Here is a 16,953-nt window from a genome sequence, read left to right on the forward strand (position 1 = left end):
GCTGTCAGAAAGAGTCATCTTTATCTTCAGAGAAGCAGGGATAATGTCTAATCAGTGAGTTATAGTTGACAGAAATGATTCTAAGTTTAGGAAAAATTGGCAGCTGCATTTTGTTATCAGTAACCATTTTTTAGATAGGATTGCTGATGTGTGTGGCATTATACAGACAAGGACAAAGACCAGACCCTTGCCCTTCAGAGCTTACTGTCTATGTTACACAATTAAAATAGAGAGAGCTACTAGCGTAGTAGTAATAGTGAGCACTGAGCATCACAGTGGGAGGGAAAAGACATGAACAAGAAAAAGAATGACAAAACTTCATATGAGAGAGACCAATACTGCAACATCTCTCCCCATTGCTGTTTTGTACTCAGCTCTGACAGAGGGTTTTGTTGCTTCAAAATACAGTTTGTACAGTACAGGAAACAGATGATTCCAGCACAAAAATCACAAGAAACTGGCCTAGGTGTTTGTAAGAGAGAGGTGGAGGACGCTGACTGCTGATGGAGTTGGGTGCTTTGATGCATCAAAGGCCACGATGTCACATGAGCCACACAATGATGCTGTGGCAGGCCTGAGAGGTCATGTCACACAGGTTCTGCAGGGCATGGAGAGATACAGAGGCTCTTAAACCTGTGTACTCAGTTTACAGCTCCTTTCTACTCACTCTGAAATGATGGGCTCATGTAGGTCATGATACAAAAAACACATTAACTGTAAAATGACAACTAAACCTACCATCTCTTAAAAAGGAGCTTCCAAAACATCACATTATACCAATGCTTTAGTTATACATTTTTAATTATGAGGTCAGTTTGTGTATCACTCTTTCTTCTAAAGCAATCATGTTGAAAATTAATCCCATGACAATCTGACTATAAACATAAAACTACAGACCAAAGCTGAGCTGATACAGAAAACCAAAACTGAAGTCAGAACTTCAGAAACCCAGCTTAACCTAACACTAATCCTAGCCCTATCTCTTTAACTACACCAGAATGTAATTTTTTAGACAGCTGTTAATATTACTGCATTTTTCCTTTGTTGACTCAAAGCAGGAACCAACCATACTAGATCAGAGATGACTCCATCTAATAGAAAAACAACAGTACCGCAGAATATATTCATTACTGCACTGAACTTCGAAAAAGAAGGAGGCATCTTCTTTTTTTTCTAGTATTTCATTTTGCTTCAGCTACTTAGTGAAGTAAAACAGTACATATATTCCCCTGAACTGTCTTATTTCTGCAGTTACTTGTAAGACTGGTGCAGCCTACTTGGCAATGTCTTCTTACGTGGTATAAAGTAAAACTGATTAGGAGAGAAAACATTCTTCAAGTTCCTAGAAAACGCTGTTGGTTCTTCCATTTTATGATCAAAAAGATCCTAGAAAAAATATGTCCAGTCTTTAACCAAGACTAGGAAAATTGATATAAACCAAAACAGGATGTCATTGGGTTCTTTTCAGTTGAGGTGCCACCATTACTTGCTTTTGCTGCTGAAACATTGTCTGGCTCCTAATGGCTTCTAACATTTTGTTCCTACCATACATTGATCATTTAGTACTGAAGCATCTTCTCTCTGACAGACCACAAACACTTCCAAAACTTGACCTCTTCCCTTTATTGCTTTTGATTAAGAAGAGAAACTATGCTGCCAGGAAATGCCCTACAAACCACAAAGGATTATCAGAAATATAATGATGAGTGAATCAGGGACTCCATGGCTCTGCTTCTGTTCCTATAATCTGATTTTGGTCACTCTTTCCCTTCGCCGCCGGAGCTTTGGCCGTGGTTTCTTCTAGTCGGCTTCTCCAAGCAGCAATGATGGCATCATCATCCATCTCTTCTTCCTCTTCCTTACGCACAGTTCGCCTGTCTGAGAGAACTGGTCTAGAAGCAAATCTTTCTTCACTTTGTTCTGCTTTTGCCTCCTTCTTTCCATCTTCTTCAGACTTTGAAAAGCTCTGGGTGAACTTTCTCTTAGCTCCAAATTCTGACACGTCTGACCTGGCCTCCTCTTCACACGCCTCCACACGATGAGATCTAATTCGACTTTGTGTAAATGGTTCTGGGGATTCAGAGTCAGAGGATGGTTCAGGTCTTTGGCTGAAAGAATGTGGCTCTGGGCTCTCTTCTCTGGAACTTGTCTCACTGACCTTTGACCTTGTGAACTTATACATCTTTTTGTCCTCTTTTGCAGAAGCAGAGGAAAATCTTGACATGGTACTCAGAGAATCTCCTTTTGACTCATAGGAAGAACATCTGGCTAGCTCCTGTCTTTGGGACCTGGAGAATCTATAACTGGATGTTTCAGAATCCATCTCTCTAACTTTGGATGCTCTCCTATACTTCTCTCTAGCCTCCTCACTTTGATCATAATATGCTGGTGGTTCTCTTTCTGCTTTCAGGCCACTGAGCCACCTGGCCGTACCAGCCTCTGACCTTGGTGCACCTGTGTTTGACAGATCAAAGACTCTATCAGTTCTGTCAAGATCTGCTTGCAAGGGATGCCTGTGACTGTTCATTGTACTCTCTTGATCATCTTCTGTTTCATTTTCCTCTCCTTTGGTCATTTTTTTTTTAAATAAAGTGCTGCGTTTATTGTCTCTGATCACCTTTTCGATTTGATAATCTGACATTTTCTCTCTCATTTCCATTTGCATCTCCTTCTCCTTCCTACTGATTTTCTTCAGGTCAACATCATCAGCGAAGAGGCTGTACAGTGGCTTGCTTGTCTTCATGTCTGAAGTAGTCCCTTCTGTCCTTGTACTTACTGAGGTATTGCAAGATAGGACAGACTGAGACTCAGCCTTGTACAGTTCCTGCTGGCGAAGCTGAGAAGGAGCAATAGATGAGCCACTCTGGGAACTGAGGAGAGAAACTTTATCATAATCATGCCTGCCGAGGTCTCCAGACATTACACTGGAGGCCATTGCAGATGCTGGCCGGGACAGCATCATGATCTCATTTTGCTTTTGAGCAATGGTCTCATTGACCACGTTAGCAATCCAGTTCTGAATACTTGCCATAGATATTGTGTCCCCTGGGCCAACTGGGAGATTGGGAAGGGGTATATTTGGCATCTGAGGCTGCATTGCCCCCATGTTGCTCCTGGTCTGCGATAAAGATGAGCGATTTGTCTGCATGCTCATTGCAGAAGCTGCGTCCTCACCACCGCTCGCAGAAGGTGCTGAGGGCCAGAAAGCTGAGAGTGGAATACTCCCGTTCACTGTACTGTCTGTCTCCCAGCTGCACATGGACTGGCTTTCTTCTAAAATTTTCTTTGAACGTTCAAGGAGCTCTACACGCCTTTGCTTCTTTTTGACTGAAGCAGAATCCTCACTTTTGGCAAACTCCACAAATTCCTCCTTGCTTTCACTGCCCACCTTCTTCTGACGCTTCATTTTCCAAGCCTGGTAAGCAGTCAGGTTAATGTCTGACAAATTCCTCCCTTCTGTCCCCTCCCCTCCTGCCTGACAGCCATCTTCTGCTGGAGATGGTGCAGAAGATGATGATGATTCTAAATCCTTCTTGTGAAAGCCAAACTGGATCCTCTTGACCTTCCACCTTTCTAGAGGAGTCAACTTGTCTTTGTTCTTCTGGCAGAAATTGTAAAAGGAACTACTGTCTGAAAACACACTCTCCTCATCCACATTCCTCTCCTCTCTTTCTGTTTCTGGCGATTGTCTCTCCCCATAATTTCTATTTTTAGAACGATACCTCTGAGCAGCTTCTTTCTCGATCTCCAGAAGCCTCTGGTTCCACATGTCCCAAGTGCTCTCTGAAGACACAGAGCCCGTGCGGTTCCTCCTTGTCCTGCTAAAGCTACTGGATTCCAGATGCTGTTTTAGGGTTCGGATCTCAAAACTGCTTACACTCTCCACATCATTGAATTCACCTGACAGGTAAGGTCTTCCTCCAATGCTAGAATCTCCATCCTCCTCCCTGGGTGGACCCTCCCTTTGATATTTCTCATTTCTGCATTGCCAGTCATAAATCCTCTGTTCCACATCCTCCTCAGACTGTTCCCTTTCCTGATCCAGAAGATTTGGAGATGTTTGTCTTCCACGGTTAACTCCTGGTTCCTTAGCAGACAGGCCTTGTTTCTTCCTCCATTCCTCATACAACTGTTCCTCTTCCTCCTCACTGATGAGGGTGGAGTGTTTGGAAACCCAGCTAGTTTTTTCCACTGATGAAGAGCTCATGAAACTACCCAGTAAGCTGCTGGTGTCCTCTTCTTCTACTGTGATGGAGTGAGCTTTGGCTCCCATGATGCTTTCTGAGTCCTCAGCTCTAGAGAGCCGGGAAGAAGTCCCTGCATGGACAAGAGGACTTTGACGAGGAGTGCCTTCTTCATCTCCATTATGCTCCAACTCTCGTTCCTCCAGCAATTGCTCATTGAGCTCCCTGAGCTGTTTCAGAAAGCCGTCATTGGGGTAAATGGCACGCTTCTTCCTCAGAGTCATCAGGGCCTCCAGAATGGTCATATGGTGGTAGATCATCAGGTAAGCAGCCACCAGCACAGCTGAGCGACTGATTCCCATTTCACTGCTGACAAGGATTTTGCCTACAGATATTGAACAGAAAAAATAATCAGCTATTTGAAACAACATAGAGAGGTTTGCTCTGATACATAGCACAAAAGGGTTCTCTGAGTAGCAAGAAAAATTGGATTATATATTTCAGTGACTGAAACCAATGCTAGATATTTGTTAGGTCAGTCTTAATAAAAATCTAGATACACACGAGTAAAACCAGCATGATTTTCAAAACCTGTGGGCAGGCACATTTTAAAACAATCTAAATAACATGCATATTTTTGCCTATACACTTACCAAATACTCAGAAAGCTTTTAATAGGTATTAGAAACATAAGTGATACCGCATTCTTGACTTGCTGCCTGACAGAGGGTAAGACACTTACACACTCCATGCTTCAGCTTCCCCATATGTAAAAAGGGAGGTACTGGTATTAGCCTCCAGGGAGATAGCAGGAGGATAAGCAAACAACTTTTACAAGGCACATTATAGGATTTAAATACAATTTTATATTAATTTATATTTTTTCCAGAATCTAGATCTGCTGTTTTGCAAGGTACACACAATTACAAGTAGATTGGCTGGAGGCTGGAATCATATGTCAGAACATGGGAACCCAGCAACTATCAGAAGAGAACTGACTGTGAATCTGACAAACTGATACAGCTTGCTTCAAACTACTGGGACCCACTGTTCTGTAAATACTGACTTCAAGAGCTATAGTAAAAGCTGAGAATCTGCTTTATTTCGTGGCATTTACACAGGAACCACCTCTTGCAGGAAACTAAGCTTTGGAACAGAAGAATTGTTTTTAAAGTTACTTTTATAGTGAATTACAGTTTAAGAAAAGCTTGTAAGCACCAATAGAGCTTAAGCGAGGCTCTGCTAACCTGCAAATAACTGAAATTACTGCTTCTAAATATGTGATAAACTCCAGTTTAATCAAACTGTTTGCAGAAAACCTAATGAAGCCAGTTTAAACACCACCTTTCATACTGTTGATAAATTACCACAAGTATTTACCCAGTGTAAATGTAGTTCCTAAAACCCCAGTATTCTTTTACGCCCTTTTTAGTATTGAAAGTTGTCTTCTAAGTGTTTTAACAGCAGGTAAAGCCTATCTAACAGCCCGCCAAAAGGGGGAGGTCTCATTCCTCTTCTCTCTTTCAAGGCTCCTCTGTCTCCCTGATCCTTTCCTCGGTCAGCTCTGGTACTCACCCATCCCTTTGATGAGCCAGTTCAGCTCAAAAACCCAATGGAAAAACATCTCTTCCCTGCTGGGCTGCTGCTTTTGCTGAGTTAGTGAGTTAAAGGTTGATAAATGACAGCAGCAGTAAGCATCTGCACTATGCCAAGGGTAGTGATGGGAGTTATGAGGAAGAACATAGCTGGGTGGAGTGCCCCTCCTCGTGTTGATGTTGGTGAGCTATTAAAATTGGCTCAACTTTCCTTGAGTATTATCAAAATCTGTCAGAGGTAACCTGTGGTCTCTATACAAAAACTAAATGCATTGAATATACAGATGAAGAATATCAGCGATATCACTGATTTGTGATATTGATTTTCATGCTGAAATCTGTAAAAATATTTTTAACTGTCCACTGAAGCTACAACACAATCACCAGTATACACTGGAGGTCCTCAGAGTAACAGTTGCCATTGAATTGGATGAAGTTCAGCAAATTATATAGTAGCCTGGGTGTATGCATCCAGGGGTTCAACACAACTGTTTTGACTGTTCTAGTAAACCAGCCTGTCCTCTTGTAGTAAGCAGTCTAGCAAAACTACAACTTGCAGTGTGGAGGGATATACCTATATATATAGTATTATATCATATTAATATAAAAAAATACATTTATTGGAGCCGGGCTTAGCTTCACTGCAATAGTAGAGTACCCTCAAAGCAGCTGGGGGACATGGCTCACAGAGTCTGAAGACACTGGGCTTGCAGCACGGGCTGCTGGGATGCCTTAGTAGTTTGCCCCCTCCTGTTTCATATGAGGCATGGCAGAAATGGTCAAGTAGTTCACTGTAACTGGATGCAAAGAACAAAGTATCTGCTTTCTACCCAGTTACAAATGTGGCATCAGCTGCTCATCAGACCAAATCATCCACTCATTGATCCCAAGCACTCTGGAAGCACATCTTCTCCTCTTACCCCTGTAAGTCAGCAGTGCTTCATCAAGGAACTCCGCAGCTGGGCGGAAGTGTTTGGAAATATCCATATCTGGAAAATCATCCACTTCAATGCCTAGGTATTGGATATTCAGACCGTTGTAGAAACCTGGTCCTGTGTATACACCTGTGCCATGAGCTGCATTCAAGACATGTGTAATCCCCAGCCTCTTCAAACGGCTTTTGTTCACTGCAACACTTCTTTAGAAAAGAAAAAAAAAAAAAAACAAAACAAACTTTAGATATCAGTGTCCCTGTTCCAGGTAGGAAAGCTGCTCTCTGCAACAAGGTCTACAGAGCTCCCAGACTGTGTCACCCCTCAACACGCAGCTCCACTCAGACTTTAATGTCCTTTGAGAGTTCTACTGGTGTTTTTTTCCAATACTCACTGCTAAAAGAAAATCAGAAACCTGCACTCCCCAGTAGAGCTGCATGCTGAGTTTCCACTCCAGCTTGATTTTCAACTCATCCTGCCATCCTAGGCTCAGGCTGTTTACTTATTTCTCAATTTTTATCACTCCATAATTGATGCTTCACACTACATTCCCTTCTAATTCTGTCCTGGTCACTTGGACGGGTGTCTCAGACACCCGAGTCACAGTACAGAAAACCTAACCATTTCCACTTGATATTTGCTATGACATTTCTTTTTTAAATTCCCTTTTACATAACAAAGGATTTAGTCCCAATTTGAAGGCCAAATTCCAACCAGAAGAATGTAATTTGGGCCCATTTACCTTTATGTCTCTGGAACAGCTGAAATGTCAAAACAGCATAGAAAGCTGCTGATTCTATTACAGAAGTATTTACTTTTCAGTGCACAGAGATCTTTGTGAGCATATTCTGAAAAACACTTTGGGGCCCTCTAGGGATGAAAGGTATTAGATGTAGACATGTAATGTATGTTATACCTTCAGTGGTTCCATCTGACCCTTCACTGGGAATCTCATGCAACTTGATGACAAAAGCTGACACTCACTTTTCTGCTATGAAGACATTAGGCCACACTTCATCCACAGCATCCCTGGGGGTCTCCAGCCTGTCCTTCAAAAGTGCCCTTTGCAAGTCCATCACACAAGGCGTGTTAAACAAGCTGGTGTCATCAATCTTTTCCTTAACTCGGTTGTACAGATCTTCTACCATCAGCTGCTGCGCAGACTCTAACATCCTGGGACACCCTGAATCTACCTTGGTATCCTTTGTCTTCAGCTCTGGAATAAAGGACCATTGTTAACTAAAAGCATGTAGAAAAAACACAAATACATGACCTGACATTCTTTATTCCTGGGCCAAGCACTGTGGCTTGTTCTCTTTTTTCCCAATAGCATCACACTGTCCTGTCTGCAATGTGTGCATGTACATGCCCATCTAGTAAATAGTCAGTAGTGGGAAGAGCGTATTGCGCTGGCCTCTTAGTCCAGAGACCCACACTGTCCAAAGGCACACTCTTTTCCCAGAAGAATGTAGTTGTTCTCTGCAGCTTCCTGAGGAGGGCAAGTAGAAAAGGAAATGCTGATCTCCTCTCCCTGGAATCCAGTGCCAGGACACATGGGAATGGTTCAAAGCTGCACCAGGGGACATTTAGATGGGACGTTCGGAAGCACTGCTCTACCAAGTGGGTGGTGAAACACTGCAACGGGCTTCCTAGAAAGGTGGTTGATGCTCCAAGCCCACAGTGTTTAAGAGGCTGTTTGATTTTGCCCTGAACAACATAACTTTTGGTCAGCCCTGAAGTGGTCAGGCAGTTGGACTAGACGACCATTGTACATCCCTTGCAACTGAAATACTATTCTATTCTATTCTATTCTAGTTTGTTGCAGCAAGCAACCAGCTATCAAACTATCCACCACTGTAGTACACGACTCTGCCACAGAGTCAACACATAACTTCAAAGGAAATTGCCAAACCTTTTTGTAAATTGTAATTTCTTCGTATTTTTCACTTACGTCTCCTGTGAGGTTTTGTCATAAGGGTTTTTTATCATTTCAGGATCTCTGGCTGAGAAAGGAAAAACAAGGCCAACTCAAGCCTCTGTAACTTACATAGTTTTTACCTGGAAGTCTTCTTACCTTCATTGATTATTTGTTTGGCAGCCACAGCAGATGACAGATGGATTGGCTCCATGAAGATGCTCTCTGTATCAGCATCTGATATCACTGAATACCTGCCAACAAACCATACTGCCTATTAGGCAAATGCCCTTCCCTGGGATCTCATCTCTGTGACTTAAATCTTTTTCACCCATCCCATACGACAGAAGCAGGGAACTGGAGCAGTGAGGATCCTTTCATGGAAGCCCTAGGTTTTCTCCCATCCTTCCCTCCCACCCTGGCTCAGCAGTGTAGCACTACAGGCTCCAAATACACCTTGGCACACAGTGTTTGCAGGTTGCAGAAAGGTCCCATGATGTGGAGCTGCAGTGGGCTGGGAGTGCAAGTGTGATGGAGGAGTTTTTGGGTAGAGAACATCAGTGTCTGGTTTGAGACTGAGTGAAAGATGGAGTACAAGGAATATTTTCACAAGTAGCTCCCCCTTAGGCAGGCAGACATAATCATGGTCCTGACAAGAATTTATGGAACAATTCAAAACAGACCATGCCAGAAAACTGTTGTGTTGTTGTTTTGTTTTTTTTTTAATGCTGTTACCTAATTGCCTACAAGCATCCTTTGATGACTGAAACTGCAACACAAGCATTAAGATTGAAGCCTCTGAACTGAAGCCTAAGTACTCAGTGCACTTGTCACTTCACAGCATGAATTTGTGGTCAGTTTTTCCACTCATGTCTTGTTGTCTAACTGTATGTCAGAAACAACTATGAAACCCATAAACACCTTCGAAGGGAGTTATTTCACACAGGGCCTGATTTACATACACATTTTTTAAGCAGAAAGGGGCCACAATCTTGGACACAAATATATTTCCATCTGGGCCCATCTGTACAGTCCAAGCAAATCTTCTCTTCTTATTGAGACCATCTTAAAATATGTAGCATTTTTCCTGATACACACTCACTACATTTCCTTCCAAAGAAGTGGTACAGATCATTAGGTAGGACAACTTTGTTGCCATCACAGAAGTTATCTGGCAACAAAGACTTGCAATACTTAAAACACATTGTTTGTTTTTGTTTAATTAAAGCAGGAGAGGGAAGGTGATTAATGTGCAGTCAGGATGCTGCAAAGTGTCTGGAGAGCGAAACTGCTTTAATTCTCCAGAATCAAAATGGAGGGAACAGCCATTGGAAACGGTTTAATGGGCTTGTCTAGGTCATTTAGTTAGGTCCCAGCACTTGTCAACCGTGACTGGAAGTAATCCTTTTCCAGCTCTTTGAAGGATTTTATGAGATGAGCAAGAAGAGCCTCGGTCTAATTTACAGAAACTCACACAAATTTGCAGCTATACCCTGGCTTCAGTTCCTTTTGCTGTAAAGGTTGCCTCCCAGCTCAATAAAAAGATAACAGCCTCAACACATTTTACCTGGAGCTGCCCTGAGCATCCATGAAGCACACAGATGCAGAACTGACCAAGCCTGGATGCTTCAAGGGCCTCCTTCTGGTTGGAAAGGACCTTCCTATTTTCATCGTGGCTTTTGGCACAGTCAACAAGGAGAAAAAAAATGAAAAAAGAGGAACGGATTTGGACTGATGGGAAAGGAAGGGAACATTTGGAAAGGTGCTTCTGATTGTTTTGAGTGACTGATGAGCAGTGGGAGAGTGATTTACCAAGTTTAATACATAAATTTACTTTATGTGAGCTCAGTGAACCTCCTACATGCATGTAGTTAACTGAAATAAGCACTCTGTCTATATTTTTCTGCAGTGTCCCACAGTTAATGGAAACATTTCATAACCTCCTACTTGTTGAAGGCCATTGGGCCAGGTTCTTTTCAAACTCAATCCCTACTCCCTGCCTTCACCTAAAGGATCTCAAATTGTACAGAAAGCCCTGTGGAGCATTTTGCTCTAGGAAGAGAGTACAAAGGGATGTATTTTTCCTTGTATTAGGAGGAAACACATCTAATCATGCTTGTTTAGCTTGAGGTAACTCAATTTCTGCTTGCACTGTGACAGCCTCCTGTTTGGTGCCTGAAGCCTGTACCTCAGTAACAAAAACCAAATCCAAAGACCTGTGGTCTTTGCAGGGAAGGGAAAGGCTAACATTAACATAAAAAAAATCTGCAGATCCATATAATCAAAATAAAGACAGCACTGAATTTGGAAAAGTTGAAATCCAGACCACAAGTTTCAGCTTGAGGGTGCATGTGAGAGGATGAGATGGAGAAGAGCAACGATACCAGACCGCAGAAATGTTTTCCGTAATTTATCCTGCCCCGCATGCACATATGCTGTCAGTGGAACGGATTAATTCCTGAGGATTCCTGTCTCTGCAATCTCTATTCCCACTGGCACACTAACCCCTGCCTCAGGGAGGGAAGCCTTGGGCTCCATGCTTGATCCAAGTGCCTGTGCTGAGAGGAGGTAGAGGAAGAGGAGGGAAGGCAAGATGATTTACCCTATGTTACTCGGTGGCCCCTGCTGCAAACATACTCACCGGCTAGGCGAAGGGCTGCGGAGATAGTGGGCCTGTACAGCTTTCACATCTGGTCCTTCATCCTCCTCACCGGGCACCACCTGCTCGCTGTCCGAGTCTCTGCTGCTGGCCATGGCAGCTCTAAGAGGACTCACTGCAAGGGGAGCAGGGCAGAGGGGGGGCTGTTACGGCGGTCCACGTGAAACGCCATCCCCCCACGTGGTGGCAGGGGGAAGTATGGCAGAAGAAGCTCCCACATCCCTGTGAGCAGCCTTTTCTGCATGTCAGCTGCACTGGCAACTCTGCTGGGGTACCTGCTGTTCCTAGGGCCTCGTGCAGCTCCCTGGCTGCTGCCCAGCAAGTGCCCATGCCCTTCTTGCCTGTGATTAAGTGCCCAGGGAGGCCAGGGAGGAAGGGGTGGCAGGGCAGAAACTCTATCTCCTCCCTGGCCAGCTCTCAGCCCATGTGTGGTGGCTGGAAGGAGCTGTACACAGCCAGAGCCCGACTGGAAGGAGCATCGGGGGCAAGAAACATGAGACCTTGCCTCCCCATAATGAAACCCTCCTAAAGCCCAAGGTGCTTTCAGCCTTGGGACTTTGTCCTTGTAATCCCTTGTGGGGAGTCTACCGTGCCCACCTGGGGCTCAGGAGAGCAAGCAGGCCATAGCTCGGTTTGGAGCATGAAAATACAGCAGCTCGCCCTTCCCTGGGTCTGGTCAGAGTGGCTCCTGCCTCGTCACGCCACGCCAGCCACCCGTGGCTCCGAAGGGTCCCAGTGGCTGTCCTCAGGCGGAAGGAGCACAGCTGTGTGGCACCAACAGGGCTGAGGAGTGGCGGCCGCTCAGGGGGCAGTGAGTGGGGAGGCAGGGGAGCAATGAAAGGGCACTTACCCTCTGCCTGGATGACTCTGCTGAGGGGTCCCTGCTGGAGGCAAGATGAAGGAGTCTGGTAAAGAGGGCAGGAAACCTGGCGGGGAATGGTATCAGGGGGGAGAGAAACCAGCTGCCCCCTCTCACTCTCTCTGTGGTTTCTTCATCAAGGGGCAGGACAACTGTCAGCACCAAACCTTATCAGCTTTCTAATTATAGCGTTGTCCTGACGATGGCTGCTGGATTGCACAGGGAAAGAATTCAGTGCCTCATAGATGGCAGCTGGTCAGGCACTTAACTCCTTCCCTGCTGGGGGCAGGCTTCTCTGACATATCCCAGATGCAGGGAGAGCTCAGAGAAGAGTCCAAAGCCAGGGAAGGTGGACCTCTGCATGCAGGGAGCCTTCAGGCAACTGGGGCCCCACCAGGTACAATGTGACATGCTGGCATGATCCTTAGGAAATGCAGTGCAGGATGAGCCACTCCAAGCTCACTAGAGGCAAGCTACCTGCTAACTACCTCCCAGACTTCAGTAAGGTCTTTGATATGGATCCCCACAACATGCTTACCTCTCATCTTGGCTTAATGCAGTGGTGTATTGGAAGCTGGGGGGGCCATAGGGGTGGCACTTGTGAGAAGCTGCTGGAAGCTCCCCTGGTTCCAATCCCTGCCCCACCTCTGCCCATGGTCGAGCAAATATGGGAAGCTGGACGTGCCTCTGTGAGTAACATATTGAAGAAAAGGGAAAATGAAACTGCAAAAATATAAGAAAAGGACTCATGGAGCAGAGGATGAAGTGAGAGAGCAATGCCAGAGAAAAGATAGCAAGGTCAGTGAAGGAGGGGAAAAGATGCCTGAGCACCCCCACAGCCCATGGTGAGATGGCAGCTCTGCCCCTGCAGCCCATGGAGGAGCACTGGGGAGCAGTCCCTGAAGGACCACGGCGGGATAAACATGGATTTGTAGCCCTTGAAGTGTCACAGGTGGGCAGATGTGAAGCAGCAGCCTGTGCAGGATCATGGATAGGGTCAGATGTGGATCTGCAGCCATGGAGGACCCCGTGTCAGAGGAGGTGACTGCTCCTGCAGCAGCCGTGACTCTGTGCAGCCCAGGCGGGAGCAGTCTGTGCCTGAGGGACTGCACCTGTGCGAGGGACTCGTGTCCCAGGGGTTCCTGAAGGACTCTCCCGGGAGAGGGACCCCTTGTGTGAGGAGTCCTCCCCCTAAAGGAGGAAGGAGCGGCAGGAACTCCGTGTGGGGAACTGACCCTAAACCCCCCTGCCCCTCCCTGTGCCCTGAGGGGAGGCAGCAGGGAAGGGATCTGGGCCAGGGAGAAGGGACGGGTGTGGGGAAAAGGTATCAAGATCTGGCCATGTTTCCTCTTTCTGCTTGTAGATTGTTTTTTTTTTTTTCCCCGAGTTTGTCTGGTTTTGCCCATTACTATAACTGGAGAATGCAAACCTCCCTGCCCTTGTCTTGATTAACAAATCTTAAGGTGGATTTTCTCCTCCTCGTCCCACAGTAGGAATGGGAGGTGAGCTAGTGGAGGCCTGGTTGATACCAGTTGTGACACCTCTAAATTAGAGAGAAATGGATTTTACAGATGGAGTATTTGATGGATAAAAAATTGTCTGGATGGCTGCATCTAGTTGCAACAATGGCTCAGTGTCCAAATGGAGATCAGTAACATGTGATGTGCCTCAGGGGTCTGTATTAAGACTGGTACTGTTCACTATCTTCATAAATGACATAGACAGTACAGTCTATGATAATCAGTACAGGCTGGGGGATGAACTGATTCTCTGCAACCCTGCAGAGAAGGACTTGGGCATATTAGCAGATGAAAGACTGGACGCAGACTAGCAATGCACGCTTGCAGCCCAGAACTGGGCTTGCATCAGAAGAAGCATGGCCAGCATGCTGAGGAAGGTGACTCTGCCCCTCTACTCTGCTCCTGTGAGACCTCACCTGCAGTGGAGTTCAGCTAGCAGCCTGGCAGCTCTTCCTCACTGCCTGTTACAATTTGTCACTTTATGGGATTAAGATGACCATGTAGAATAGAGGAAACAAAAGATTTGATAATGAATATATGCATATGCAAACATAGCAAAGTAACAAGGTGTAAGTGGTTGAGCATCTGTCATTGGTAATTAATGTATCTACTCATAGGTGCACTCAAACTGAGCATAGTCAAGTACTGTTCTCTCAGGTTGCAGAGATAGAATCTTGATGGAAGGCTCCTCTTTCTCTGTCTTAACAGAAATTACTATAATTTATAGCGTTAGCACTATGCTACCTACGCATTAATCCTCATTGACTTTTATAGGTAGGTGAGCCTTATAAAAGTATGCATCTTTGCCAAGACAGTGAAGCCACCCTAGTTTTGTATTAAAGGTTTTCATGTCATGTTCAACCTGAAACAGGCTGCTCAAGGAAGTTGTGGCTTCCCCCTCCCTGGAAGTGTTCAAAGCCAGGTTGGATGTGGCTTTGAGCAACCTGATCTGGTGGGAGGTGTCCCTGCCCAAGCAGGGGTGCTGGAACTAGATCATCTTTAAGGTCCCTTCCAACCCAAACCATTCTATGATTCTATGTCAATGCTAGTTTCATTTAAGTAAGTTAATAATGTCCCCCAAGAGTCCTATATGTCAGTTAAAAGATTCCCCAGAGCTGCTGTCATCAGCAAAAATAAAACTTCAAGGATTTGCCTTGTCCATGGCTGAGTCATAAAGAAGTTGGTATGTATCAGCCTGTGTTAAGACACAGGCCTGTGTTACCCTGTGTAGTTCTATGGTAAAAGTCCTGGCAGTGTTGCCCATATCTGAAACAGTTCTTTTAGCTGTGGTGTCAGTGCCTGTGAGTTTTGAAAGTTCACACTAGATAGGGAAAGAAAGTCAACATGGAAACAAAACAAACAAAACAAATCTCTTAAAATTGCCAGCTGTCCCTATTTTTCTGTTTGGGCAGCTCTACCAGCTTCTTAAAGTAAACCACACGTTTGCCTCCTGCATTTTCAATTTCTCAATAGCTCCTGAGGCGCCTCAACAAGAATTGTCAGGGAAACATAGCAGGAAGTAAGTGCTTAAGTATGTTTCCCAATCTAGGCCTAAATAACTTACCAAAGCAATTAAGTGCATCTAAACAAGTGTCTTAACATCAGATTTATATAAGTATCACGTGTTTAACCATATGCTCTCTATGATACCTAGGAAACCAGTCTTATTTAGCTGCCTTCTAAACAACAGAATGTTACCAATCTCAGCTCCAACTTATTTACTTGTAATGCACCTGAATGCCTAGTGGAGGCAGCATAAAGCTGTTCCCACAGTTAATCGTTTCCACAACAGTACTTCCACATTTACACCAGTAAAGGGAGTCTGTCCAAGTTATGGACAGTAATGTGTAAGTTATGGATCATGAGGTGCCTGTTCCTCCTTCTTAGAGCAGTGGGACTAAATACATGTCAATACACTTGGAGAGGAGGCACCTTTTTACTTTTGCAGGTAAATGGCAAATTTATGTGAAAATAATGCATTTGTTTCTGGGTAAACATGCAGTGCTTAATCTACACACCATCTTTAAGACAGTAAGGTTACTAAGCTCAGGCCTGCTTTAGGTATTTGAGGAGCTATTGTTACAGCATGGTTTCCTGCTTAACTCTGCAAGTTCTCTGTATTGTGTTTGCGATTTTTTTTTTTACAAGCTATTTGCTGAAGAAAATGGACTAAACTCCACGTGTTTCCACAAGCAGTGGGATTTACAAGACTGGTTTCCAATGGATGTTTATCTTGCAGTCCGGGTGCCCCAGCACGATAAATATCCCTCACGATGCCATCAGCTCTTCTGGCTCCCTGTGATTTCTCACTACATTGTGTTTCCCTACCTACCTGTCTGCACAAGAGATAAGACAGACTGTCGGCTGTAAAACTACAGATTCTTGGAATGGAAGACAACGGCTAATGCCTAAGAGGTAGCATTAATTTATATTTCTCTCTTATCCCAGCTGATTGGGATTGTTGATTTTTATGAAACTGAAAAGAACTTCACATCTTTAAAACCACTATCAGTCTATCAAATTTATCTGAAATTAGTAAAGTGAGTTTTGAAATTATTGGAGAGAAGAGAGGGAAGAGAAGTTGTATAAATGCTAGTGAAAGTCTTATTTCTGTGAAGAGGATAACAGTAAGCTTACCAAGTTAGAACAGGGTCTGTCAGGAATTGAAACCAAGTTATTTTGGTGAATACTCAAAGCTGCTATGTAGAGAACTGAGAATTATCAGAGGAAACACGGGCAAATGGTGTATAGTGATTGCATTTCTGTCTCTGCTTCTGTTCATCAGACTCAGTTAAAATATTAAATGGGAGCAAAATTAAAAGGGTGAAAGCTAAAGATCCCACATGTCTCTCCCTGGAGGCTGTGGGATAAAGTCACAAAGATCTCAGAGTCTTTAAAGGAGGTGAAAATTTAAGAACCTTATCCTTGCAAGCTCCAAAGAGAATAAAGGAGATTACTGACCTTGCTCAATTTTTGTTCACATTTTAAATCATTTGCAGCTAGCATTTAGAGGTTAGCAAGCTGTTTTTGGAAAAACGGTCTCCTTTCTTTGCAGGGTTCTTGCCATCTCCTAGTGCCTGCAAAGATGAGATGCATACAGCAGGCTGAATTTTTCTCCTGGCTGCCCTCATTCAGAAGATTGCTAAGAATACAGTTTCTGTACTCTGATGTGCTTTAATTTGCTTTGTGCTAGCAGACTGTGAAGAGAACTGAGGTTATATATCAAGCATAGAAGTACATCATGTCTTTTCTATCAGAGGGATTGAATCTCTAGACATTCATAAGCTTC

General features: G+C 44.3%; 1 protein-coding gene across 1 annotated transcript; it reads right to left on the reverse strand.

Moving 5' to 3' along the window:
• Window positions 1–1,174: 1,174 nt before the first annotated feature.
• Window positions 1,175–12,280, reverse strand: DUSP27 (dual specificity phosphatase 27, atypical). The gene is made up of 6 exons (XM_008503106.2): window positions 12,136–12,280; window positions 11,268–11,400; window positions 8,786–8,880; window positions 7,696–7,927; window positions 6,700–6,917; window positions 1,175–4,569 (listed from the first exon to the last, which is right to left on the reverse strand). Exons 2-6 carry the CDS (start codon window positions 11,378–11,380, stop codon window positions 1,712–1,714), a joined length of 3,516 nt encoding a protein of 1,171 aa, XP_008501328.2. The 5' UTR covers window positions 11,381–11,400; window positions 12,136–12,280; the 3' UTR covers window positions 1,175–1,711.
• Between the last annotated feature and the right edge of the window lie 4,673 nt (window positions 12,281–16,953).

The sequence above is a fragment of the Calypte anna genome, chromosome 1, assembly GCF_003957555.1.
Source record: "Calypte anna isolate BGI_N300 chromosome 1, bCalAnn1_v1.p, whole genome shotgun sequence".
Taxonomy (NCBI): Eukaryota; Metazoa; Chordata; class Aves; order Apodiformes; family Trochilidae; genus Calypte; species Calypte anna.

Bases quoted from the DNA above. Each gene is read 5' to 3' on its own strand.
- DUSP27 (XM_008503106.2), bottom strand. From the start codon at position 11,380: ATGGCCAGCAGCAGAGACTCGGACAGCGAGCAGGTGGTGCCCGGTGAG. The intron at 8,881-11,267 runs GTGAGTATGTTT...GTTTGTTGGCAG, and splicing joins CGCAGCCCTTCGCCTAGCCG to GTATTCAGTGATATCAGATG. The intron at 7,928-8,785 runs GTAAGAAGACTT...CCTTTATTCCAG, and splicing joins CAAACAAATAATCAATGAAG to AGCTGAAGACAAAGGATACC.